Source organism: Phascolarctos cinereus, unplaced genomic scaffold, assembly GCF_003287225.1.
Source record: "Phascolarctos cinereus isolate Bilbo 61053 unplaced genomic scaffold, phaCin_HiC Scaffold_3;HRSCAF=262, whole genome shotgun sequence".
Taxonomy (NCBI): domain Eukaryota; kingdom Metazoa; phylum Chordata; class Mammalia; order Diprotodontia; family Phascolarctidae; genus Phascolarctos; species Phascolarctos cinereus.
Genome location: NW_027555736.1, coordinates 50,652,465 through 50,678,544, shown reverse-complemented (window position 1 = coordinate 50,678,544; position 26,080 = coordinate 50,652,465). Strand labels below are relative to the sequence as shown.

Below are 26,080 nucleotides of genomic sequence, written 5' to 3'. Positions count from 1 at the left end.
CGAGGTGGCAAAGTGGATAGATAGAGTGCTGGGCCGGGAGTCAGGAAGACTCAGCTTCCTGAGTTCAGATCTGGACTCAGACATTTACTAGCTAGGTGATTTTGGGCAAGTCATTTAACCCTGTTTGCCTCAGTTTCTTCATCTGTAAAATGAGCTGGAGAAGGAAAGGGCACACTTCTCCAGTACTTTTGCCAAGAAAACCCCAAATAGGGTCATGAAGAGTCGGGCACAACTGACTGACAACTGAGGTTGTGGACCCAGGGGACTAGAAGATGATGTTTCCTTTGAGTAAAGTTTAGTGCTGGCATTTTTACCTTCATATTAAACTTTTGGTAGCTTCATTCCCAAACACACACCAACATACTGAGCTCTGCTTCACACACTTATAAGCCTGGCATCTACCCATTTTGACAATTAATTTGCACATTTATGAAGTGGTGCAGTCAGAGAATAGAACCGGCCCCCTCGGCTGGGTACTTGCCTTCCCTAAGGCTTGGGCTTCATGGGCTCAGTGCCTTTTTTTAGCTTCGGGCTTACTTTGCTTAAAGCCTTATCATCCAAGTGTGGACTGGCTCACTCGAGCTGAATGAGATGGTGAACATTCCCTGAATTACACTCTAGGAAGTTGTGGAATCATGGATGTAGAGCTGGGAGGCATCTCAGAGGCCGTCTGGTCCTTACAGATGAGGAAACTGAGGCCCAGTGAGGTTAAGTGTCTTGCCTAAGGTCACACAAGTAGTAAGCAGCAGAGGTGGGATTTGAACCCAGGTCCTCTGACTCATGAGTCAGTGCTCTTTGCACTGCCTCCATACAGAAGTGCTATCAAGTTCTGGTTGGTTTATTAAGTCTACTTTCTTCTTCTCCATTCTCCCCAGTGTACTGACTTTTCTAGAATTAGGCAGTTTATCAAGGTTGGCTACATCTCCAGAACACTCCCTCCCTTCCTGCTTCCCATGTCCCCAGCCCCAGGCATGCCACCTAACCACCTGCCCATAAAAGAAAAAGAAAAGTTATTGTCTAAATTTAAGCTGCCATCTTGGGCTCCATGTTGCCTGATGGAGAGAAGCAGTGAGTAGAGTGTTTGTCTCCATCCTACAGATGAGAACCCTGAGGTCCATGAAGGTTGGGCCATATGGTTAATCAGGTGTGCGTATTGGCAGCAGCACCCAGGCCTTCTGGCTCCACGCTAGGGCTCTCCTCCCTCTGAACCCCACAGCTTCCCTGTGAATTCAGAGTCAGGAGACCCCAATCTAGAGTCAGAGTTCAGCATTTACCTGAGTCCCCAGCCCCCTGTGTGTCTGTTTCCCCATGCCTGTGGCAGGTACTCCAGGCATAGCCCTGACTCTAGAGCAGTGTGTACTAGGTGCTGGAGAATTGGGGCTGTCTGGAGAAAGGTTCATACCATCCCACTGACCTGGAGGTCCCCATGTGTTCTCTTAACAGAAGAACTTGGTTCAGATGAAGGCTGGTCCCACTTGTGAGCTGTGCCAGTATGTTATCAAAGAGATCATCAAATTGCTGGAGGGCAACAAGACGAAGGTGTGTCTGCTCAGTGGTCATCTCCTTCCCCAGGATCTACCAACATCTCTTGAGTCCCTCCAAGGGGCTGGGCACTGTAGGTCTGGGCCCATTCTCTATCCCCTTCAAGCTGGGTTGCTTCAGTATGAGAGTGAGATGGGCAAGGTGGGTTTGTTCTCATGAATAAGCCAATTCCTAGTTCCCCAGGCACCTAGGACAGGTCCTCTTAGGCCATAAAATCACAGCCACAGAGGAGGAAGACAAATTTTCTACAGCAGGGCAGAACTTCAGCAAATGCTTAAAATTCAATCAGCTGGCTTAACTTTAGGGCTCTATAGAGATGGGACTGGGATCCTCCTTCCCCTCCTCCCTGTCCTTCTCCCCTCTCCCATCCCCCCAACAAACCCCAACCCTTTATAAACCACAGCATCAGAACCTTAGTCAATCTTATGCACTGTCTCCTGGGGTATAGGAGGATGTGATTAACGCAGCAGAGGAAGTGTGCTCAGTAATCCCTGGCTATGTAGCTGGGAGCTGCCGAGACTTGGTCGACACCTTTGGCCTGAGTATTATGCATCTACTCCTGGAGGAGATTGACCCTGACTTCATGTGTAGTACTCTTAATGTTTGCCAAGGCAAAAGATCAGCACATGCAGGTAAGGAAGGAAAAAAACCCCAGTGGACCTCTAGCTCAGGGCTTATGACTGTATGTGACTGGTTATCACACACATCATGTCCCCTTTCCCGTCCCCTCTGTTCTGCAGTTAACGTAGCCAGGCTCAAGAGCGGTGTCTTCTGTGAGGTGTGCAAAAAGATTGATGGGTATTTGGACCGGAACCTGGATAAGAACAGCACCAAGGCCCTGATTCTTTCTGCCTTTGAGAAGGCTTGTAGCATGTTGCCAGGAGTTTACAAGGATGAGGTAATGCTGGGCATTAAGACTCCTGGAGTTAGAAAGGTCTGGACTATCTATGGGGCCCCAAAGTGCTGGCACTGATGATCTTCCTCCCGTCCTCATTAAATAGAGGGTTTTACTTTTCATCCTGAAGCCAGTGGTCTTTGAGGACTCATTCCTAAAGCTGGGCTAGCTGACAGGCCCAAGACAGGCCTCTGAATTGAGCAGGGAGATCCTGTGACTCTCCTGGGAAGGAGACAATGGGCTTGGGGAGGTCTGAGGTGGAGGGGATGGCTCAGAAGTGGCCAGGGCATGTTGGGAAAGTGGGCTGCTCTGTGGTTGGAGTTTGCTGGCTCCTTGAGACTCCTGTGTGGCCCCAGCCCCCTTGGGCTGTCTGAGTGTTGTCTTTTGTTCTGCTGAACAGTGCGATGAGTTTGTGAAAGAGTATGAGCCCGTCCTGATCGCAGCCCTGCATGATGAGATGAGTCCTGATTCTCTGTGTCTGGTGAGCATGGCAGTGTGGGTCTGTTCTTGGAGCCCATGGGCACCTCCTGAGAGCTGACAATATTCTAGGCCCTAAGACCCTTCTTGGGGAGGCGGGATCATCCCTGTGGTCTGTGGGAGAACACCCTTTCCTCCAACCAGCCCATCTCTGGGGTCTGGCCATGCCAGCATTCCTTCCCACCTCATGGAACCCAAGAGAGCCTGGCAATTTGGTCTAAGGACCACTTCACTTTCCCTAGAACTCAGTCACTTACTCACAAGTAGGAGGAAGGTATAGAGGGAGAAGAGCACCTGGGTGCATCTCATTCTACTTTTTCACTTCCTTTTCTCCCCAAGTAGAAAGTTGGAGCTTGCCCCAAAGCTCCTGCTAAGCCTCTATTGGGAGCGGAGCAATGTGTCAGGGGCCCAAGCTACTGGTATAAGAACATGGAGACAGCTGCTCAGTGCAACGTAAGTACCTCCCACTGTCCACCACTTTATCCCAAACCCCAGGGCATCTCTGGATAATGAGTCTCTTCATTTGTTACTAGATTTTTTTGGGTTGAAGGTGCTGTTCATTTAGACTTCAGCTAGAAGAGACCTTAGGTCCTTTGGTCTTACCTTTGCCCTACTTTCCTCACTGGGGTGTTGTGAGGAAAGCAGGTCATGAAACTGGTAGGGATGTGGGTTGAGTGATAGGTAGGCTACACCCAGGAAAGTTATTTCAAGTAGAGAGGGAATCAAAACCAAGCCTCTTGATTCCAAGGTAAGCACTCTCCGTGTGCGATACGCCTCTTATTTTGGGGGCTCAACGTCAGGCAGCAGATGTTTGGTGCGGCATGAGCTTCTTGTGTCTTAGAAGCATGCAGAAGTATTTTTCCTCCAGCATGGGTTCTGTTTTGGTCATGTTTTAGCTTCTATCATGACCAGCCCCAGCCTTGATTATCAAATCTCATATAGTGGGTAGGCTGGTGGCCCCGCAGACTTTAACGAGTGAGTCATATTTTCTGAGGTTGGTGTCTTTGCCTAGAAAGCACTGGTTGAACCTTGAGTCTGAGGCTGTCCAAATCTTATCCTTTAGTAGCGTCTGTCTAGACTTAGGGCTTCTTTCCTTACATGCCAGTAGGGCTTTATGAGGCTAAGCCAAGAACTGGCTGTGGTTATCTGTAATGTTTAGAGGGAAGGTTTTTTTTTTTTGTTTGACAACTCAGGGCAGAAGGGGAATGTGAGAGTTCTCCTTGGCTCTTGGGGAAATGACCTTGAGTTTGAGATTGGGCCCATGGAAACGCTGAGCTGAGGCTCAATTCATACCTGCATCCATAGATATAGAGGCGTTGGTCAAAACTGTGGTCCAAGGGAAATCTGGCAATGTCTTTAGGAAACGTAGACAAGCCCAAGAAATCCCCAGTCCCGTGTTTTATGGCACAGCTGCTGCTTCTTTACTGGCTTTGCTTCTGGGGCTAAGTAAGGACAGCAGAGACAAGACCCCCCTCCCTTCTCCAGGACTAGGTCCCGCTGATGAGGAGGTTGGAACCCCTCTTCTTGCCTAGCGCTCCGTCATGATCCGTTAAGTCTCCTGCTTGGTTCTCTTCCCGGGCTTGGCCACTGCAGCCTGGGGAGAGGGAAGGCTTTCTAGGTCATCAGCCTTGGGTCTTTTGGCCCAGAGGATGTCAGAAAAATGGATGAATTCTCCTCTCTGCTCAGTCTTATGTTTTGTTTAGGGTTTAGTGACAATCAGCTCACAGTGACATAGCAGAAATAGCCCGGGATTTCAGGTCAGATGACTTGGGTTCATGTTGTGGCTGTTCTACTTACTCTCTGTGTGTTTTGGGGCAAGTCACTTTGCACCTTCAAGGAATGGATGCTGCCTTGTAGATGGGGATAATGTCCATACTTTTACTAAGTGCCTCCTAGGGGTGTCATAAGCATCATGTGGAAGGTGGGTGTATAAAGCTCTTTGTAAATAAGAAAGCATAAGGCCAGGCTTCTTAACCTGGGGCTGCTAAACTTTTTAAAAAAAAGTATATTTTGATGGCTACATTTCAATCCAATTCATTTCCTTTGTAATGTTTTGCATTTTCTACATTAAAAACGTTATTCTGAGAAAGGTCTCATAGAAGGCTTTACCAGATGGTCAAAGGGGTCCATGACCCAAGAATTAGACAAATGTCAGCTGTCTTCATTGCTTAGCCAATCGCTTTAAGTAGGTGAAACTTGGTTTCTATCTCTGTGTGGCTATGCTTTCCCTGGGGTTTATGTCCGCATGCCAGGGAGACCGCATAGGTTACCTGGGAAAAATGTTTCCAGGGCACTTGTGGGCCCTGCCTGCCTCTCTCAGAGAGGAAACAGAGGCTGGAAAGCCTGTTTCCATTGGCAGTGAAGTCAGCAAGCATTTATTATCACATGCGTGGCATCTTGCCCTGCTCCCTGCATCAACTGCTTAGACCTCTTTTTACCTCATCAATCTCAAACCCTGGGGGCACCACTCTTAGGGTTCAACTAAGAAGACCCACTCTGAAATCTTCTGCTTTATCAGCCAATCAGGTAACATGCATTTATTAAGCACTTAATATTGGTATTATTATCCCCACCACACCCTCAAGATGAGTGCCCGGACTGGGTACAGCTCCTGGTGTTGTCTTAGGTCTAGGTTTGGAAAGGGAAATAGTTTGGGGTGATTGGCTTTGGAAAGGCCTAATTTTTTTTTTCTCTCTGTCTCCCTACTAGGCTATTGAGCACTGCAAAAAACATGAACGGGATTAGAGGAGCGCTCTTGTGTCTTGGAGAAATTGCAACTTCTTTCCTATTTGTGTGTCTCGGGGAAGGGAATATACAGATCTGATTTTTTTTTCCTGTTTTTCAGATGAGCCCATGTCCTCTTCTTCCTCCATCCCATCTCTCTTTTGTTCCATTTGTCCATTGTTTCCATGGGTCTGAGAAGTGCTCTATTTGGCCATGTCGCCATGCTCTTTCCACCTCTGCTAGATGAACAATGTGTCATGACTGCATCATGGACTAGAGTCTGGGTGGGATGGTGGAGACGTGGGTTGGGTGGAAGGTGGGAGCCTGTGGATAGGGATGACAGAAGCATGGGCCCAACACCAGTGATGGCCAGATCAGGGGCTTCAAACTTATAATCACTTAGTTGTGTTTAGAACTGTCCTAGGCAGAGGCTGTGAGAGCCCCTCGCTCTATTACTGGCACCCTTAACCTATTGGTCACCTTATATTAGGGGCAGAAGAAAGGCATAGTTTGTCCTCAAGTGTAAGACCTCAGAGCCAGAGTCCTTGGTTTTTTAAACTGGTTTTCAAACAACGTGAAGGGGTCCCAGTCTCCTTACTGGCAGAAGCTGCCATTGGCTTAGGAAGAGGAGGGGAAGGTGAGGGGAGGTGAGGCTTTGAAGTTGCCATAGTTGGATTGAGGGAGTCCAGCTCTTAATGTGTTTTTTTTGAACACCCCCACCCTTGAGTTCTAGCCTTCTCCTATTTTCTATTTCTTTGTGATACATTTCCTGAATCTTTGCTTTGAAGTAGATTTGGGGAAGTGGGGCAGAGCAGTAACTGGGGTTGTGTTTCAGGAGGGGTTGCCCTGGGGAGAATGCCTGGGGGAGGGATTGTGGTGAGTTCTTCCTTCTCTGAGAGCTTGATTTGTATAACTACAGCAATGCTTGTTTAGTTCAAGGTCAATGAATCTTTTTCTTCTAGCTCTGGGTGAATGTTAGCTAGTGTCTGTGGCATGCCTTACATAGAACTCTGGGCACATATCACATAGTCCCAGGTCATTGCTGTAGCCCCTTCTTAGAGGGCTTACCTTAATTATCATAATAATTCTGCATTTCTTTTTTTTTTTTGGCTAGGTGACTAGACTTAAATGACTTGCCCAGAGTCACACAGCTAGTAAGTACTATGTGTCTGGGGTCAAATTTGACCTCAGGTCCTCCTGACTCCAAGGCCGGAGCTCTATCCACTGCGCCACCTAGCTGCCCCTAAAATTCTGCATTTCTTTCTTCCTAGTAGAAAAATGGTTGTCAGTTGCAGTCCTAGATGAGCACAAAGGAGGCTGGGATTTGGTTTTTCCTCTCTCCTTGTAATAATTGCACCCTCAGCTCTACTATGGAATAGACTAAATACTGATGATTTTTTTTGTTTGTTTTTGCCCTAAATCTTTCTATGATTCACAATAAAAGTTATGATAAACTGGAGACTTTTGTTTGTGATAATTCATCCATCACAGGTATGTGGAAATCTTCCCCTTAGTTGGAATAGGGAAGCAGAGAAAGCCCAGCCCAGAGAAGAGTGATTTCTGTAGTCTTCCATATTCCTATCTAGCTGGAGGCTCCTGAAGGTCAATGAAGAGGCCAAGGTGAAGTTCTCCCCCACCCCCACCTTCCTACCCACCACCTAAGAGTACACAGGTGAGATTTACCAAATCCAGAGTGTATTTCCAGTTCCTTTGTTTAAACAGACCATTCCAAAAACTTTCAACAATGACAACTGAGAAATGAAACTGAGGTGAGGTGGGGGCAGTTAGAGGGATAAATTAATTTTTAAAAATTACACAACAAACACGCGACATTCAAAAACCTGGGGAACCTCAGTTGGTTTGCCTGGTTAGCTGTATGTGTTTGGTAAGCCAGCAAAATGGAGGAAATGACCCTCTTCCCTGCGCCTCCCTTCCTCTTCCAGGGCTGGGGCAATGGGACAGACTCTGCCGCCATCATGGGCATGGACTCGTGGATGGGTTAAAAGCAGCGGGATTTTAACTAGGAGTAAGGTGCTAGGATGGGGAGGGAGGTAGGTCAAACCAGCTTTCAGGGCAAAGGCTGTTTCCCTCCTTGGATACCCCTTGCCTAAGCAATGGCTTCCTCTCCGTACAGGGGGATGGATCAGCCTGAGCTGCGGTGGGGTGGGGTTTAAGGAGAAGAGGGCAGCAAAAGCCTGAAGCTTCTTGTCCTGTTCTTGTCCTCAGATAAGTTATTTGTCAAACTCTTGGGCCCCCAGGAGTCAGGGCTAAGCTCCCCTGATGTCATCTGTAGATGCTAATAGATCCGTTTGGTTTTCTTAAAAAAATAACAAATTTTGTGAATGTAAAGATCAGATGCTGATGAGCGTCTGGTAAAAGTAAAGAGTCTGGAGAGGTCGATACTGGGGGCTTGGGAGGTTGCTCCAGGGAGACCAGGTCACGACCCCTCCTCCCCCGGGCCCTCTCCCCAAGACTAGGATAAGGAGGCTGCCTTGGCCCCTCTGCTCTGGGGTGACCTCTTCCGCGCAGTCTCGTGAGCTGCCTGCCCACTCCCAGGCCGGGCCCCGATGCCCTCACACCAGCGATGCCACTTGTAGTCATAACTCTGTGATTTCCAGTGGGCTCTCCATGATCACCTCTCGCATCTTGTGCATGGGGGTGGATTTGGCGGACTCGGTGCGGGCATTGCGCTCGTTGTAGACCCCAGCCTCGGCAGTCAGTGTCTCCAGGGACCGGCCCAGGACTTTCTGATCGTCCTCAGGGAGGCTGTTGAGGTCGGCGGCCAGGAGGGTGCCTGTGCTCCCGTGCACCACGTGGATTCCGTCTGGCCCCTTGAGCTCAATGGGCTGCTTGTGGCGGAAGCGAAGGCTGCCCTGGCCCAGGCTCCGGTCACCCGCCTCGTCTTCTAGCTCTGTCTGGATTAGCTGTAAGGATTAGCAGTCATGGGGTTATTGCTCAGTTCTTCCAAAGGCCACTTCTGGGAGTCGGCCACTTGAGCAAACTTTGCAGGGTCTGGTCAATACCTTCCCGTGACCACCCTGTCTGCTCTCTCCATCCCCACTCCCTTCCCCCACCTCCCATTCTTTCCCTACCATATTTAGCACAAAGAACACAAGTTAGCAACCAAATCCAGCTCCCCAAACACCACACTCTTGAAACAATCCAAGTCAAAAGGCAGAGACAACAGGCCCTGTTCTAGGAGAAGAGCGAAGGAGACACGCATCCCCAGGGCTGGGGCACCACACGCAGCTTCCCTGCCCCCTCGGCCCGCCGGGCTACCTCTGAGATGGAGGACTGGCAGGAGGAGGCTTTTTGCATCATACGTTGGGCAAACAGTTTTTTGAGCCGTAGGTAATCCTCCAAGACCACCTTCAGCAGTGAGCCCTGAGGGAGGTAACAGTATTGAACCCCCTCCCTCCTCCACAGGCCCTCAGCACTGCCTCAGTGGGGGATGAGGGCTGCTCTCATCTTCCAGCTGCTACACAGAGGTTAAGAGCCATCAAGGGGAAAGGGGGTGTGAGCTATCCAGCATGAGAGATCGAGGTTAGCTCTATCGCAGAGAAGGCCATTCAGGCCAGGGACTGAGATGAGAGTCGCTTACAGCCTAGGCTGTTACTGCAAGAGCCTGAGATTCCTAAGGGTGGGCCTGCCTGGAGGCAGGAGGATGGGCCCATGATCCAGAGCAGGGGTGCTGGTCTCTGTCTGGGCAAAGCCTGGTTTTGTCCCCTTCAGTGGCCAAAGTCGAACTGCAGCACGGGGGTGGGGTGGGGTGGCGGGGGCTAGTGGAGTATAAGGACCAACTGGGCTGTTTTCTCATGTCATTGATGAGCCCATCTTCAAGAAAATTAATCAAGCCTAGGGGATGGAATGGATGATTAGGTGAGAGATAAGAAGCAAATGGTATTTGTGGCTCACCATTACACTTAGGTCATCGTGGGAAGGGCCTAGTCAATGTTGGGAAGAACTTACTAACACTTAAGTTATAAAACAAGGCATGTCAAGAGGTGTGTGTGTGTGTGTGTGTGTGTGTGTGTGTGTGTGTGTGTGTGTGTGAGAGAGAGAGAGAGAGAGAGAGAGAGAGAGAGAGAGAGAGAGAGAGAGAGAGGCTGGGGGGGGAGAGAAACCTCTTGTGAAAGCTTAAAGGGAGGGGACAGAATGGTTTTTCGAATAGTTTTGGTTCTATGCTTGGGTGGTGGGGAATTAAGATTCTAAGGTCTTGCAATTTTCCTTTTTTTTTTATTCATACAATATTTATATCTGTGACCTGGGTCACAGATTTACCCTGGGGCTGGGAGCTGACCAAGAGAGGATGAGGCTGCCTCCTCTCCCTGGAAAGGCCACCCCATTTCCGAGGGAGGCTAGGTCCTTAAAGAGGAGAGATGGAACAGACCCCCAGGACCTCACCTTAATAGGCCCCTCCCGGATGATCTGGCCCAGCTTGGCGATGTTGTCGTACTCCTGGATGGCAGCTCGCAGGTAGCGGTCATCTTCTGGCTTGACAGCTGATGGTTCTCTCCCAAATGTGCCCTGAGGATGGGATGGAGTAAAAAGGAAGCAAGGAGCAGGAAGATCGCTTTGAAGGTGGCTGGGCTTGGCTAAAACATCCCCACCTGCCCCACTTGGATTGTTCTAGTTCCTCTGGCATCCAGCTAAGAATATGGGCAGAGGTGACCAAGGGAGGTGACCACTGAATTCCCAAAGGTCAGGAGGACCTCACAGAGTTGGACCTGGGACCAGAGTTCCTCTGGGATTGGGGCCTGTTTTGTACCTTGGTAGAGGTGGGAAGGCTGAGAGGTGCTAGGGTCTGGCAGCAGGGACAGAGGGTCAGGGAGGGTTAAGGACTCACGTGGGTGCGGGCAGGGCTGTTCCACAGGTCTGTGATCTCACTGAGGTTCTCTGGCAGGTCATCTTCATGCTCAGCCTGAGCAGCTAGCTCTAGGTTCCGGCAGAATGGGTCCAGCCACACAGGGTTGGCCCTGTAGGGAGGGTGCACAGAACTGGCTCTGGGCCACACAGGGCTGGACTTGCTGGCCTTGTCCACCCAGTCCTCAGAGCTAACTTCAGTGCCTTTGGCTGTACTTGTCAACCAGTTAGTGTGATCAGGGAAGGCTAGCTGAAGAAGCTGAGGCTTGAATCTCCCAGGGTGGAGAATGAAGGGCTCGTGGGGTACTCTAAGGAACTCCAGGACCCTTTTAGCTTAGCTCACTAAACTATAAGCATGTCATTCTCCCTGGCTCTTTGGGCTTCTCATGGAACTTTCCCAGGATAGGGAGCAAAGAGGTCCCTAGTGCTTTCAAGGCCACGACTTAGTGGTGGGGAGGGGTGCTCCTTGTCATTACAGCCAGCAATGCAGCCCTAAGAGGGCCACGAGAAGGTCTGTTTGACTCTTGGGTAGCAGCTGACCCTGGCCATGCCAATGGCGGCTCCTTTCCTCCCCCAGCCCGCGCAGACACACTCACCCATCAAAGGAGTACTTGTTGGTGTTGGGCATGTCCATGATGTCTATAAAGCCTCGGTTCCCTGATAGAAGGCAATGGGAGGGAGGGGGGAGTTGGAGAGACCATTCGGGAGCAATAGGCCTCACAGCACATCCTCCATAGGGAGTCTGTTTGGGATTCCCGGGTCCCAGAGGGAAGATGGGGTGGGGGAAGGATGACAACTTTTCATCGCCAATAGGCCCAATCTCTTGTTTCTCTCCTTTATTCCTGTCTGTCAAAGACAGGACAGCCCACAGCTACCACTCACCTGTGGATCCAGCCACAATAGCTTTGAGTTTCCTCTTGTGTCTGGGGAGAAGCAGAGAAAGTATGGATTAAGGAAGGAGGCCTGGAGCCAAGATAATGTTGGCAAGGGAGATAGGAGTGGAAGTGTGAATGGGGCTCCTCTGGATCTGCTCCCAGGTCTAAACCAGTCAGAGGCTGAAATAGGAATACAACAGAAAACAGGCCTGGGATTCTAAGTGAGTCTTCAAAAAAAAAAAGCTTTTCAAGTCATAGAGTAGATGGAGCTGTGCAGGCTGAGTGATTTATTGAAGGCTGGACTGGGGCCTGGGCCCTGTGGAGTGTCCAGCCTGAGTGGGGCATCAAGGCAACATCAAATGTCTATGGGATTTGGGTTGATGGGAACAGAAGAGTGGGGAGAGGAGTCTTGGTGGAGGGGTCCAGTGAGTGATGTCACTTACACAGTCCTGTAGTACCAGTTCATGAGAATGAAGAGCATGGCCGCGAGGAAGAGGAGGATGGCCAGAATGATGATCGCCATCTGGAGGGGAATCACTGAGTGAGCTGCTGGGGTGGGAGGTACCTAGTGAGGCCCTCATATTCCCAGGAGTGCCCCTGGAGTTCTCTCCAGAGAAGTCTGACGTGGGTCTGACAGCTTCTGCTCATGGTGGAGGGCCCATTCCTAGGGTGTTGAACCCCTGGATGAAGGATGCTATTCGAAGCCACCCACATCTTTGAACCTTCCCTATTACAGGAAAGCATAGGCCACTGGGCAGGTGCCCAGTGTGGGACAGTCTAACCCTCCTCACAATCCCTGGGGACTCCTTGTCCCTTGTTCTCATACCTGCAGGGCTGACATGTCGTCAGGGAGTCGGGGAGTGATGGCCGGCTGGACATCTAGCACATTATAGTTTCGGAAGAGGTTCCTCAGCTGCTCCTTGTTTTCATCAATCATTTGGATTACCCTGGAGATGGAGGAGGGGAGACATCAGACCTCCTGACCTCCCCTCTCCTCCTTCCACCTAAGAGCTATTTGTCAGAAGGCTAGCCCACATCCACAACCTGGAGCACTCTCCTTGCTCCTCTAGCAGCTTTCAAAATTCTGCCTTCTCCAGGAAGCCTTCCTTGATTAGAACCATCAGTCCTTATGTGTGTAACCAGTTGCAGTTAGTGATTCTTCTAGGCACCTCTTCCTTCAAGAGAGTTCCTCCCCCAAAGAAGCAATGGCGCCTCCCAGGATGGTTGGAGCCCCTTCCCTCCTCCCTCACCATAGTGCTTAGAATAAGGCACGGTTCATGGGATGGACTGATTCCCACTTACCGATCAACGTCCAAGATGCGATTGGTTTCTCTGTTCACCACGTGAATGAGCAGCTCTGTCTGGGCAAAGTTTACCCGGCCCCGCTGGTCCACATGGAACTGGGGTGGGAGAGGAATGGGGGAGTGAAACCTGTGACTTTGGCCAGGCCACAAGAAAGAAAGCTAATTTCCAATTATCTGGAGCCTTCTCCTCATTCCTCCTACCCCCTTCCCTGCATCTCCCATAGTAGTACTCGTAACAGCTATCATTTACATTGTGCTTGAAGTTTTGCTGTGTTTTACGAATATCATCTCATTTTGTCATCATAATAACCCTGGAAGGTAAGTGCTATCATTATCTTCATTTTACAGATGAGGAAACTGAGGCCAAAAATGACTTGCCCAGGGTCACCCAGCTAATAAGCGTCTGAGGAAGTTTTTGAACTTAGTCCAGCAATCTGTCCACTTAGGGTACCCTGTACGTCCTTCTCCTCTGCTTCTTACTCTCATACTTGCTTCCCTGTCCTGCGGGCACCAGCACCTTTGAGAGGGGAGAATGGGACTAGGTCCTTACCTGCATAGGTAAGAAATAGCATCAGCCTTAAAATAACGTGCCCTGAGATTGTGATTTCCTTGGTCCCGACCCTGCTCTCACATTGACCTTGCTCCCCTTCGCCTGAGTCACCCAGTGTTTTTGCACTCCCGACCTGGTCCCATTTCCCTCTGGCCCAGCACTCCCCTGCCTCCACTTCTCCCTCCTCTTGCCTGTGGTCTCAGTACCTGAACATCATCGGTATTGACAATGGCGCCCGTGATGTTGGACAGCAAGCGGATGAACTCTTCCTCAAAGCCACGCACCCGGTCAGGGATCTCGTTGATGATAATCTTGACTCTCTGGTCATCCCGCAGGATGTAGACGCCCACAATGGCAGTGTCATTGTGACCAGCCAGATCTAGAGCGATGATGTCCACCACAAAATAGCCCGGGCTGTAGACCATGAAGAGGTCAAATGTGCGCAGGATTCCATCCACACTTCCTGAGTGGGGAAAGAGGTAAAGAAGGTGTTGAAAGCCAGGGAGCTAAGCTGAGTCATTTCCCTAACCCTACCTCCTACACCCCTAGCCACTGTCACACTAGGAGAATCACAGACTCTGTTATCTGTGCTATGGAAAGGGGCCAAGCACATGAATAATCTCTAAACCCACCAAGAGATAAGAAGACCATAGATTTAGGGCTAGAAGGGGCATTTGAGGACATCCACCTTATTTTACAAACAAGTAAACTGAGGTCCTGAGAAGTGAGGTATCTTTCCTGAAGTTTCCCATAAATAACTGACTCATTACCATGCTCACTTACATACATGTGCTGATGCAGACATATATCAACTTGGGTACATTTTCATACATAAATGTACACTTTTGAATGAATATATTATTATATGTGTAACCCAATTTTTGAGCTCTGCAAAAGGCTTGGATGCAGAGCAGGGGGCTGTCTACTGGTAAAAAAAATCTTTTCCCAGTATTCTCTGTATCTAAGACCACCTTGGATTTAATCTGTGGGCAGCCTACCAAGATCACTGTTGAACTGACTTTGGTTAAGGGGCTTTTGGATAGGGCAATGTAGAAGTCTGAGTGAGTAGAATGAAATGTCTAAGTGAAAGAAGGAAGAAGTAAAGTGAGCAGAGTCAAGGAAGAAGCCATCTTAAGTGGAGAGACACCTGTGAGTTGCAATCAATCAGGTAAAGCTGGTGAGAGATAAGCCATGAGGACCTGCTGGGGTGCAAGACTGATTCTGTGCTGAGACCAGGCATAGGCAAGAGGGGCAATGCCAGGGATCCCAAGTCCTGGGGAGGTGGGAGCCACAGCTGCTTCTTCCTTTTTCAGTTCATGTGTGTAAAGTAATACATTATTTAGATTGTGTTTCCCTGTTGGACGGTGGAAATATCAAGTTGTGTGTGCATTTTATTCAATGTAAAGTGTTGTACAGTGTAATGTAATGTAAATGTGTGTGTATTTTATTTAGTGTTTACAAATAGAAAGATGAGAGAGAGAAGAGAGAAAGAGGAGAGAAGGGGGAGAGGGAGAGGAAGAAGGAGAGAGGGGGAGAGGAAGAGAAAAAAAGGAAGAGGGAGGAGGAGAAGAGAGGAGAGGAGAGGAAAGAGAAAAAGAGAAGAGAGAGAGAGCATTTCCTGCTTCTGCTTTGTGGGGATGAAATATTAGTTCCAAATGCATGAGTGGCTGGCCTGGGGTTAGCAGTGTTGGGACAAAGCGGACTGTTACTGAACTGTTACAAGCCTGGCAAAGAATCACTAAATCCAGATATTCCTAGTTTAAAAGCATGAACCCAGCCTATAAACGAGCACAGGGAAGGCATTTTCTTCCATTTGCTGGGATTTCTCCACAGAGCCATTTCCCCACAAAGGGAGGGGGAGTGAGTTGCTCAGAAAGGGAAAGCCACACCACAATTAAAAGATGAGCTGATCTTTGCATAGAACCCAAGAGCTGGAAACTAAGGGAATGTCCATTATTTGGGAATAGCTAAATAAATTATAGTGTGTGAATACAATTTAATATTAGGAATTATGGAATATTAGGAATTATGAAATGAACAGTTTCAGAGGAAATTGGGAAGATCTGTCTGATGTGAAATGATGTGAGCAGACGTGGGAGAACAATTTCTACAATGTGAGCATTATGAAGAAAAATTTGAAAGACTTCAGAACTCTGATCAATACAATGATAAACCCTAAGTCCCGGGGATCAGTGATGAAACATGCCACTTAGCTCTGGCCAGAGAAGTGACAGACTTAAAATAAATCTACTTCTAAACATGGCCAATATGGAAATATTTTTTAGACTGTTATATGTTGCTTATGAGGGTTTTATTTTTAATTTAAAAAAATTGTTCAGTTTAGGGGGAGCAGTAGGAATGTTTCCAAAAAACTGCCCCAAAAGTATGTGCTTAAAGAAAGTTCCTTCCAGGGGGAAGGGGTGGTGGGGGCAGAACTAATTGTCTGGGGGCTCCTACAGGTCTTCTGGCTCAGGAGATGACTGAAAACTCAGGTTGCTTTACTCACCACCTCCCCCTGGTGGCTAACACGTGCCTACTCCGGATACATCACAAGACACACAGACGCACACCTGAGCCCATGTTCCCTACCTAGGCACATACACACACATGCACACATATGGTTTCTGAGACACAATAAAATATATATTCATAATCCGATTACATACTTTGGGTACTCCAAACAATATGTGCACACACCCACATGCACAGTGGAAAGAAGACTGGGTTTGGAGTCAGGAAAGGCCTGGGGTTGGCTCTTACTAAGGGTGGGAGATCCTTAGTAGCTGCTGTGATTGCAGGGAAGTCACTTAACTTTCCTGAGTCTGTTTCCTCATCTATAAAATGGGTATAGGAATACCTATGGCACTTGCCTCACCAACATACATTATACATTGCATACATTATCTCATTAGAATCAGTGAGGCTATAATGAGATGATGATGCAATGTGACCTGTAAATGTTAAAATGTTATACAAATGTCAGCTAGTATGCATTCAAGGAGAGACACACATGTACACACACCCACATACACCCACCCACCCACCCACACACACACTCACATACATACATATGCCCTCTGAGCCTAGCCTCATCCCACTTCCTACTCTAGCTCCATAGCTAGGCTTCCCTGGAAAACTCTAGGGTAACTGACCTCCCCTCCTTTTATCCTATACGAGTTTAGGCCTAATGCCTAGGGGGCTCTGAGTGAGGGATCTGAGGGCTGGTGGGCAAGATTTCTCTCCCCTGAGATGGGTCCGGAGCCCCCCTTCCTCCCACCTTTACTGAGGACAGTTTGGCCCTTACCCATGGTAAAGACCTGGCCCACATCTTCTGAGTCATTGGAGTGCTCTCGGAAGTAGTGGATGGCCAGGATGCTATAGAACACCAGGCTATTGTTGCCAATGTCATCATCTGTAGCCAGCACCTGGATGAGCTCTGATCCCACCTTAGCATCAGTGGCCACTCCTGTGGGAAGCAGTCAGTGAGTTGAGAAGGAGTAAATGGGTTTGGGGTGTACTGTGACACCATGGTTTTCCCATATTCCTTTAATGCTGCCATGGTAGGGGCTGCCTCTCCTTTCCTCTTGGACCCTCAAAGACTCACTGAGCCACCATTGTAAGAGTGGGTGTTTCCATTACCTGTCCCTTGCAGGACAGAAAGCAATACAAATCCCCATCCTTTAGGTGAACATCAAAGACACTGGCCACTCAGCTCATGGACCCTCTCCTTAGGGCAGCCCTGGTCGATCAGAGATGGATGTTTTATGCTCATCACAGTCCCCACCCTTGTGACTTGGGCCTTGGGGGATGGGGAAGTCCTGCTGGAGAGAGGGAGCTGAGATGGGACCCCCTTCACTCCCCATCCCCCCAGTCCCGGGCCCCCAGACTGCCCCCTCATGTCACCTGCAGTATACTCAGACTTTGTGAAGCGTGGAGGCTGGTCATTGATGTCCTCTATGACAATTCGCACCTCTTGGAGTGTCAGGTCAGTTGTGAGGTCAAGGGCCTTGGAAGCCCCCGGACCATGGGGGAGCGTCCAGCTCCGGTTGCTCGAGGCCTTGACAATGATAGAGAAGAGGGCTTCACGTTCACGGTCCAGATCCCGTATTACCAAGAGTCTTCCATCTTTCTTCAGCAGGAAGTTTTCTTCCTCATTGCCAGCTTGGGGAGGGAGGATGAGATTCAGTGGGGTGAGGAAGGGAAATGGCGGAGCCAGCCGAGGCCCCATCCCAGGCTCAATCCAGCCCCAGACCTACTGCCCTCCTTACCTGCGATGAAATAGTAGACAATAGCATTGGGACCCTCGTCTGCGTCCATGGCTCCTGTCACATTGCCCACAAGGGTGCCAGGCTGGGAGTGCTCAGGCACGGAGAGTAGCTGGTACTGGGGGCTGCCTTTCTGCAAGACCAGGAGAGCAGTCACAGGTTTTAGGGATGGGCCAGTGGCCAGGCCTCCCTGGGCTGGGAGTGGACAGAGACCCCTGGGAAGGACAGTGGGTCAGATGCTTGGGAGGGACACAAGAAGAATGCCTTTCTGCACAAAAGGGCTGGACCATGAGAACATGGTGACTCATTGCCTGGTGACACAGGATGTGGTCATTAGACACCATATCTGTCCTCAGAAAGGGAGGGAAGAGAGTAGAATACATGGATTCACATTTAGACCAAACAGGCACATGTGTGCATGAATGCATGTACATGTACATACTGAGACATGCATGACATTCAAGTATACACACATGACTTACAGACATGCATGCTCAAAAGAAAAAGAAAGAAAAAGGACCAGAAAAGTCAATTAAATCTCATAGTCTGATTTCCTTTTGGTTTGAGGGGGTGGAGCTGGTTTCTCTGGCTGAGATGGATTACAGACTGTGTGTTATATACATTGGAGAAGGGAGGGGAGCAGAGCAGAGAGAAAGGAGGTGGGCAGTGCTCCTCTGCTCACATCACTGCTACAGGGAACAGGGGGAGGATGCTGCCTGGAGAATCCCAGGTCAGTTTCCTACCACCCAGCCAGAGCCCTACTTGAACGTGGGAGGAAGGGGTAGGGAAAGAAGGCTTTGGGCTCACTGGGGGTCTCACGAAGATGGGCTCATTGTCATCAATGTCATCCAGTGCCACCTGGAGGGGTTGCATGGTCTCGTAGGGCACTGGCTGGCCCAGGTCGCTGGCCACCAGGATCAGCTGGAGGGAGGAACTGAGGTTAGAGAGAGGCCCTTGAGTTCCCCAGAAAACCAAGAAGTCCTTAGACGGGGATAGGGAGAATTCAAGGGATCTTAGAACTAGGGTGGGAAAACTTCTAATCAGGTGTAAACCAGGGATCAAGCCAGGTGCATTTGTCTAAGACTCTCTTCATTGATGGAAATGCTGTGCATCTGCATTGAGGGGCAGAATTGGCCAGGGCTTGGGAAAGGAAAGACCCTTTTCTTGCTTCCAGCTTCAAGAGAGGACCCTCTTCAGGGAGAGACTAGACTTTGGGAAGCAGTAGACAGAGCTGAGATATCTCACTCCCAACTGCTCAGACTCTAATTTAAGGGGAAATCCCCCAAAGTCTTTTGGGAGCAAGTTGGCAGTTGGGGATATATTGAGGCAGCAGCTCCCCTACGTGTCTGATGCTTCTCCAAGTTTTTTCTCTCTCTCAAGGAGGGTCTCCCTGAGGAGGGCCTGGCATGGCACGTGTTGCACCAGATTTGAACCTAAGGTTATACTGCTAGAGGTGCTGGATGAAGCAACGAATGAGGTGATGAGGGATTGGTGCTGGCCAGTTAGATGTCCCTAGGCTAACATTTCCCAATTCACTGGGCTGCAGAATGCTTCTGGACTTGAAGTATATTGATGGACCCCATGAACAACGATCTAGGGGTGACCTGGGGGGCAATTGATTCTCCTTGGATAAAGGTATCATGAGGAAACTTTTAAAACAAAATAGAGAAAAATGAAGCTTCCTATAATGTAGGAGAAATTCATTTACACATGTTGAAAATTTCGGTTATTCACTTTCAGGGTCAGAGATGTCATTGGTGGGGCACTCTTCCCCGCACCGATGTCCATTCAATCCATCCCTGCCCTTGCTGAGTGGCTGTGGCCAAAAAAGCCCCATCACCTGCTGGATAGCCTTCTGGTGATGCCCTCAGCTGGGCTGGCCCTCAGACAGCAGCCTCATCAGGCCATGTTTGAGGGCAGACTGGAGCTTGCATACCACAAGCACAGCCCCTGAGAGCCTGTGGTAATCTCCTTGGCACAGGGAGGCACACGAGGAGGACTTTGGTGGAGGATACTGCTGCTGTTTCGTGTTGAATATTTCTGAGGGAATCGTTTCTAGAACTAAAGCATCCTCATGGAGCTCCCTTTCACAGGTCTCAGGCCATTAGGGTTCTACAGGTTGTGGCTTGGGATATGCTGTCTTAGGTGGTGGAGAGACCAGGGACGGCTTTCTTTATCCCTTATATTCCACCCCTCCCCACTCCCAATGACAAGTGCAACTGGGCATTTTACCCAATGCCTTTAGGGGTAGTATGGCTAGGGACTGGATCTGTGATTTCATTGGCATTGGGAACTTCCAGGTGAGAAAACTCCCTCTACCAATGCTGGTTGGCACCCTCTCTGCAATTTAGAGTTGTCTATGGCACCAAGAAGGTAAGTGATTCACTAAGAGTTATGTAGGCAGTATTCGTCAGGGCCAGGAGTTAAACCTAGGTCTTCATGGCCATTAGTGCCACCCAGAGCATCCTTACACTGTACACAGCCTGCTCCTCTCGGTCGAGACGTTTGGCAGTTTGGATAAGTCCACTGATGGGATCGATTGTAAAATACTCCCAGTCTCGGTTCCCCGCTGTCTTCAGGAAACTGTAGCGAACAGCCCCATTGAGCCCTTCGTCCTTATCTGTGGCATAGACCTCGTAAACGTTTGACCGAAGAGGGATTTCCTAGTACAGCACAGGGAGGTTGGTTTGCCAGTTGTTTCTCAGATTATTTAAAGCTCCTGGAATCCTCAGAGAGAATCCCAATTCCTAGAAGGGTATCCTGGGAGGGAGGAGTTGTTTGTGCCACCTTGTATCTGTGCTTGGGAACTGACCCTTTCTCTGTACCAGGGAGGAAAAACCAATCTCTAACCCACTCCACAGTCTAGGAGCTGGTCCCTTCCCTCTCCTCATAGCCTCTTGAGATGAACATAGATCTGTAAGTTTTGGCAAAGATAGTAATATAGGGAGCCTAGTGAGATACCCAGAAAACCCACAGGGAACTTTATTTTCTTTCCTGTTTGAGTGTCCCATGGTCTTCATGGCAGCCCATGATGGGTATGGCCTTGGAACCCTCCAGAGTCCTATAAGATTTCTGTTTGACTTCATGGTTGCTACTGTCATGGTATCTCAGAGGTCTGATTCAGAAGGGGAAGGTAAGGAAGTGCCAATCGCACCATCCTTCCTCACTTCCGGAATAAGGCTTGAGCCTACCAGAGGGTAATTGTGTTGGTGGTACAGAAGAGAACATGGGCAGCCCATATCCAGAGTGATAACCAGCAATTCTGGCACTTAGGACAAGTAGCAAGCTGGGGCAGGCAGCAGTACCGTCAAATCAACAGTATTCATAATGTGAAAATAATATAAGAAGTAATTAAGACAAATATTGAGGAGGGGAAATTAGTTGCCATGGTAACTATACTTTGTACTCTCTAGGAAGCCCCCCTGTTTTGGGTCTGAGGTAGGGATGGGGGTGGCCTGGGAGGGGGACACATGTCATACCTCCAAGATGTGAAGGACAGTACCATTGGGTGGACGGACAAAAACTGGCCGGTTGTCGTTGACGTCAATGACTTCCACATAGAGCATAGTGGTGCCCCAGAGTGGGGGCTGCCCACCGTCTGTAGCTACCACTGTCAGGTTGAACCTCTCATAAGATTGTAGCGGCCGCCGGGTTGTTACCAGGCCTGAATCCTTGTCGATTTGGAATGCCTCTGTCAGGGTGGAGGGTTGTTTTAGGAACTGTCTCATCACTCACAGAATTTCAAAGATGAAAGAGATCAGTGTGCACTTGTACGATAGTTTTGTCTATCACACATTTGACATGGTTTTTTCCCTAGATTTTGTTTGAAGAGCTCCAGCAATGGGGAGCCCACTACCTCCCAAGGCAACCCATCCTACTTGTGGATGACTATTTTCTATAAAGCTTTTCCTTACATCGATTTGAAATCTACCTCTGTGACCTTGACCTTGCTCCTAATTCTGCCTCCTAGGGTCAAATGGAAAAGTCTAATTACTTTTCCACACGACGAGTCCTTCAAATTCTCAAAACATCCATCATGTTCCCTCCAAGTCATCTCTACTCCCAGTTCCCACTCTTTCCTCTAGCTCCCCTTGTGCCATCTCAATGCAGGAGCTACCACTCATCCTGTTTCCTACTTACTCCACATCACCCATTCCCTGAGTCTTTCAACCATCACCTGTTGCTATGTTAACATGTATATGACATCACATCCCTTAATTAACTCCCAAGGCATTCTGGCTAATGCTCCCTACTGAGGAAACTGAAGCTGAGTAGAGAAGTACCCAACTCATGGTCACCTAGGAATGGGGTGGTAGACAAGCCTGGCATCCTGGTGGGAGGGGCCACAGCTAAAGTAGTCTTTTCCCAACTCTTCTCTAAGCCTCCTGATAAGGCCACTCACCTACACCAGGGCCTTCAATGGAATAAGCCAGTTCTCTATTCTCCCCTTCATCCTGGTCAGTGGCCATCATGGTGATGACCGAGGTGCCCGCAGGCTCATTCTCATAAACACTGGTGCTGAATTGGGGCTTGAAGAACTGAGGTCGGCAGTCATTGACATCCAACACTTGTATCACCACCTAGTGTTTGGGGGGGGTAGATGATGAGCACAAAAGTCATCCTCCCCATAGATGAAAGATAAAAGGTCATGACCCTTTGGGTGTTTGGACATATGTGTGAGGCAGCCTTAGATGAGGGAGGGGATACCAATGAGTTCCTTAGGGTAGGGTCTTATTCTTTGTTTATGGACAGGACCCTACCTTATAAGCCTGAACTCTGTGACACTCTCTCAATTCCTCCTGATTTTAGATATTTCTGACCTCAGACATATATCTTTATCCATATATCTAGATCTGTATATAACTATAGCTGATAGTCTTGACTTGGGGTCCTATTTGTTGAGTGTTTGCCCCATGATCTTGATCTTAGATCATTTGGCCTGGTGACCTGACCCAGACTGCTCTCTCTTCTTGATCCCGGGTGACCCATCAGTAGTGATTCAGTCTCTACTAAAGGTTTCTTCTGAGGTCTCATTAAGCATGGAGGTAACCCTAGGGTTTCAAAATCCAAGGCTGTGGAAGCAAAGAAAAAAGGCTTTGAATACAGGGATGGAAAGGTACTGTGTCTGTGTTATTGCCTGGTGACCAACCTTGATAGGTTTGTAGAGGCTCACCATACCACCAGGCTGGTGGCAAATTTTTCAGTCATACCAATTCTCAAAAGCTGTCTACAAATGTTGCAATCTGTGTTGATGGAGAAAGTATGCATCTTGGGGGAAAAAAACAGATTCTTGAAGTAGAATGGGTCTAAGCCTTTTTTTTTTCCTGACAACTAAAATATCCCACTTAGAGTCGCTTTGAGAGGAGTAGGGTGGCTTTGAAGGGGTCAAAAATTTCCATGAAAACTACCCTTTTCACCTCAAGTCTGATATCAGAAAGCTGCACCCTGCTATACTCTTGCTTCTGCACTGTCCAGAGCTTCTCAGTCAGGTGCCTAGAACATAGGCACTTAATAAATGTTTATTTATTGATTGATTAAGTGAATGTGAAGCAGGAGTAGGGATGTTAGTAGCATGGTGGCAGGAAGATGGGGCTTGTCTTACACACCTGGCAGCATCCATTTCCTGGAAGAATCTGCCTTCAGTGACAGCTGGTCTCCATCCCTACTGACCCTATGTCCTTCCAAAATCATCCCCTGGTCAACCCATCCCCTACTTCCTTTACCTCAGTATCCCTTAGAGCCACATTCCTCACCTGCACTGAATTCTCCCTGCGGTTGCTGGGTATGTCCCCAGGGTTGTCCTTGGCCAAGGCCGTAAGGATGTAGTGAGCCTTTGTCTCTCGGTCCAGGGAGGACAGCACATAGATGTCTCCCTAGAAGAGCAGGAGGGGATGGGTTCAGTCTCTGTTCTCCTTGCCCAGCCCTGGCCAGTCTAAGGCCTGTACTGGGGAGTGCAGTGATGAAGAGATTAGGTGATAGCTAGCTGCCCCCAAAAGGAGGTAGGAGAGGCTGGTTGTTATCTTACTGGGTGATATCTGTGGCAGGAAATGCACCCTTGCTGAACTTTGTTCCTCTAAATGAAGTGAGGTGGCTTCTGCCATCTCTGATATTCTGTATTTTTTATTATTTGTACCTTTTGGGAACATCATCTCATATTGGTAGTGACTGTTCCGTATGAAAGTAGTGATGCATTCTTTCCCCACCTCTTTCTCTAGGAAGGCGCTGAATGCCTCTGTGGGCTGTTAGCTTATTTGATTTAGCCTTGTTGTTTATTTCTGGGTGGGGGAAGCTTAGACTTTGTTTTTAAATGCATATTTTAATTTCTAGGCTTTTAGCTAACATAAAAGCCAACAAAACTGAGAGATTGTATTTTACTTATTGGTCATATGTATATAGGAAGGGGAGAAAGTGTTCCTTGTTCAGAGCCAGGGAACTCTGGTCAGTGAATGATGACTTGGGGGCTTGGAGCTAATTTATAACCACTGGAAAAAGTGGGAGAGGTTTATGTCAAACTTGTAAGCCTGGCAAGAATCCCAGATCAATATACTCTTAGTTTGAATCATGAGTTGGTTAGAACATCAGGTTAATAACCCACGCCCTGGAGAGTTTCCTAAATCACTGGGTCACACAGGCAGTATGTGTCAGAGGTGAGACTTAAATCTAGTTTTTCCTCATTCCAAGGCCAGTTCTCTATCCACTTAGCCACACTGTATCTCTATAAAAACAAATATTTACTTGGTGACTGATTTAAGAGGAGATAGCATTTCCTACACTCTACCAAGTACTGGGACAGGAAAAAAGGGATTCTTTAATGTGGGAAGAATTATTCATAAATCTCTTAATGGCTATAAAAGGTTATTATAAATAGCATGGTGACTCATTGTCCTGCTTGTCTGCTAAGAAAGAAGCAGCAGAAATTAAGAGATTTTCATAAATTTTAAGAATGATCTGATAATTAGCATCACTGGCTGGTACAATGGTCTTCACAGATTTAGAACTGGAAGGAACCTTACAGATCATTGTGCTTCTTGCACCTATTTTACAGAGAAGGGAACTGAGGTACAAAGGGGAAAAATAACGTGCCCAAACAGCTTATTAGTGGCTGACATGGGGCTTGAGCCCGTATCTCCTATTCCAGTGATCTTTCCATCAAATCATGATGCCATCTCAAGAGTGGCTGAAGGTTGCTACAGAATTGGCTATACTGGGAAATTAAATCTCCATAAGTCTGGGAGGGTTGAACCCAGAGGAATGGAGATGAATGTGATGATCTCTAGAAGTCTTTCAAGTCTACAGTCCTGGGATCCTCAGCCATTACTCTCCTCCCTTCTTACCCCTCAGTCTCTCCCATGCATTTACCATCCCCTCTCCATCCAGTCTCTCTCATGCATTTATCATCCCCTCTCGACCTTATAAGTTCCTTGATATGAAAGACAGCTCCATTTTTCATTTTATTCTTTGAATCCCCAGTGCCTAGCATGGCATCTAGTACATCCCGAGTGCCTAATTAATACTTAGTGATTGACTCATTTACCGTGGTGGGGTTGATCCCAAATTTGCCTTCTCCATCACCCAGGCTGTACTCTATGAGGGCAAAGGGACCTGAGTCGGCGTCAGTGGCAGTGACAGTGAGGATGATTGTGCCCACTGGTGCATCCTCAAACACAGATTCCTGGGGCCAGTAGGAAGACAGAAGGGAGAGACAGTCAGGCATCAGCTAGTAAAGGTTCTTAATACTTCACTGCCCGTCTAAGCTTGGGAGATCAAGGCTGGTGGATTCTCTGGCATGAGGGTAAATGGGGGATACAGGGCAGGTCCTTCTGGCACTCTTAACAAAAATAATAACAATAATCTTAATGGCTAGCATTTTTATAGGTTTGCAAAACACTTTATGATACATCATATCACCTAGGTCACAACCATGTATTCCTGTTATTATCCCCATTTTAGAAATGAGGAAACTGAGGCTGAGTAAGATTAAGTGACTTGCCTAGGGCCACACAACTAGTAAGTGTCTGAGGTGGGATTCAAACTCAGGTTTTCCTGATTCCTAGTCCAGTACTCTAATCCACTTTTCTACCTAGATGCCCCAAGATCAAGGTCTGGTGGGTTGTGGATAGGGGCTATATTAAATCACTGGCTGACCTCCAAGTAACATTCTACATGATATCACAAATCCCTCACCATTCCTTCCCTTGGAAGACTTGCCCAGGGCTTGTTACATTACAGAAATGATGGCACTCATCTCTGCCTGCCATGCCCATCCTGTACCTCTCCCAGCAGCCTCAATGATATAAGATCATCCACCTGATAGGAGGGCTGGTCAAAGATGGGATTGTTGTCATTGATGTCTACAATCTCCAGGTAGACAGGGATCTCCGCAGCCCTGGGAGGGGAGCCATTGTCTGCAGCTTGGACGGTGAAGTTGACCCAGTGTACCTCTTCATAGTCCACAGTTCGGTTAGCGATGATCTTCCCTGAAATATATAGGAATCCACCAATTCTCCCCATGCCTTCCTCAATAAGAGTGAGAGCTGAGTGGGGCATGGAGCTAAAATTCACTTGGGAGGCAAGTATGGGCAGCA

The 26,080-nt window shown here is 48.4% G+C and overlaps 2 protein-coding genes across 3 annotated transcripts in view; one reads left to right on the top strand and one right to left on the bottom strand.

Moving 5' to 3' along the window:
- The first annotated feature begins 1,404 nt into the window (after positions 1-1,404).
- LOC110213944 (prosaposin-like) lies at positions 1,405-5,674 on the top strand. Its single transcript, XM_020994535.2, has 6 exons — positions 1,405-1,539; positions 1,991-2,174; positions 2,283-2,440; positions 2,838-2,918; positions 3,257-3,367; positions 5,624-5,674. The coding sequence occupies exons 1-6, from the start codon at positions 1,459-1,461 to the stop codon at positions 5,657-5,659; spliced, it is 651 nt and encodes a 216-aa protein (XP_020850194.2). The 5' UTR covers positions 1,405-1,458; the 3' UTR covers positions 5,660-5,674.
- Positions 5,675-7,325: 1,651 nt separating this feature from the next.
- CDH23 (cadherin related 23) overlaps positions 7,326-26,080 on the bottom strand; it is a 606,235-nt gene continuing 587,480 nt past the window's right edge. The window contains exons 50-69 of one of the 2 annotated variants that reach the window (XM_020994435.2): positions 25,803-25,972; positions 25,030-25,167; positions 23,249-23,368; positions 21,898-22,075; positions 20,975-21,186; positions 19,967-20,158; positions 18,303-18,416; positions 17,499-17,628; positions 17,134-17,391; positions 16,535-16,696; positions 13,437-13,693; positions 12,679-12,776; positions 12,203-12,323; positions 11,820-11,899; positions 11,384-11,424; positions 11,098-11,158; positions 10,485-10,614; positions 10,043-10,165; positions 8,918-9,022; positions 7,326-8,562 (exon numbers count right to left, since the gene is read on the bottom strand). In XM_020994435.2, coding sequence (XP_020850094.1) covers positions 8,236-8,562; positions 8,918-9,022; positions 10,043-10,165; positions 10,485-10,614; positions 11,098-11,158; positions 11,384-11,424; positions 11,820-11,899; positions 12,203-12,323; positions 12,679-12,776; positions 13,437-13,693; positions 16,535-16,696; positions 17,134-17,391; positions 17,499-17,628; positions 18,303-18,416; positions 19,967-20,158; positions 20,975-21,186; positions 21,898-22,075; positions 23,249-23,368; positions 25,030-25,167; positions 25,803-25,972 — 3,017 coding nt within the window. In that variant the 3' untranslated portion in view covers positions 7,326-8,235. The remainder of the gene's footprint in view (positions 8,563-8,917; positions 9,023-10,042; positions 10,166-10,484; positions 10,615-11,097; positions 11,159-11,383; positions 11,425-11,819; positions 11,900-12,202; positions 12,324-12,678; positions 12,777-13,436; positions 13,694-16,534; positions 16,697-17,133; positions 17,392-17,498; positions 17,629-18,302; positions 18,417-19,966; positions 20,159-20,974; positions 21,187-21,897; positions 22,076-23,248; positions 23,369-25,029; positions 25,168-25,802; positions 25,973-26,080) is intronic. The other variant, XM_078150822.1, reaches the window with a different exon arrangement.

Coding starts and splice junctions, on each gene's coding strand:
- LOC110213944 (XM_020994535.2), top strand. CDS start 1,459: ATGAAGGCTGGTCCCACTTGTGAGCTGTGCCAGTATGTTATCAAAGAG. Junction 1,540..1,990: donor TGGAGGGCAACAAGACGAAG/GTGTGTCTGCTC, acceptor CCTGGGGTATAG/GAGGATGTGATTAACGCAGC. Junction 2,175..2,282: donor CAAAAGATCAGCACATGCAG/GTAAGGAAGGAA, acceptor TCTGTTCTGCAG/TTAACGTAGCCAGGCTCAAG.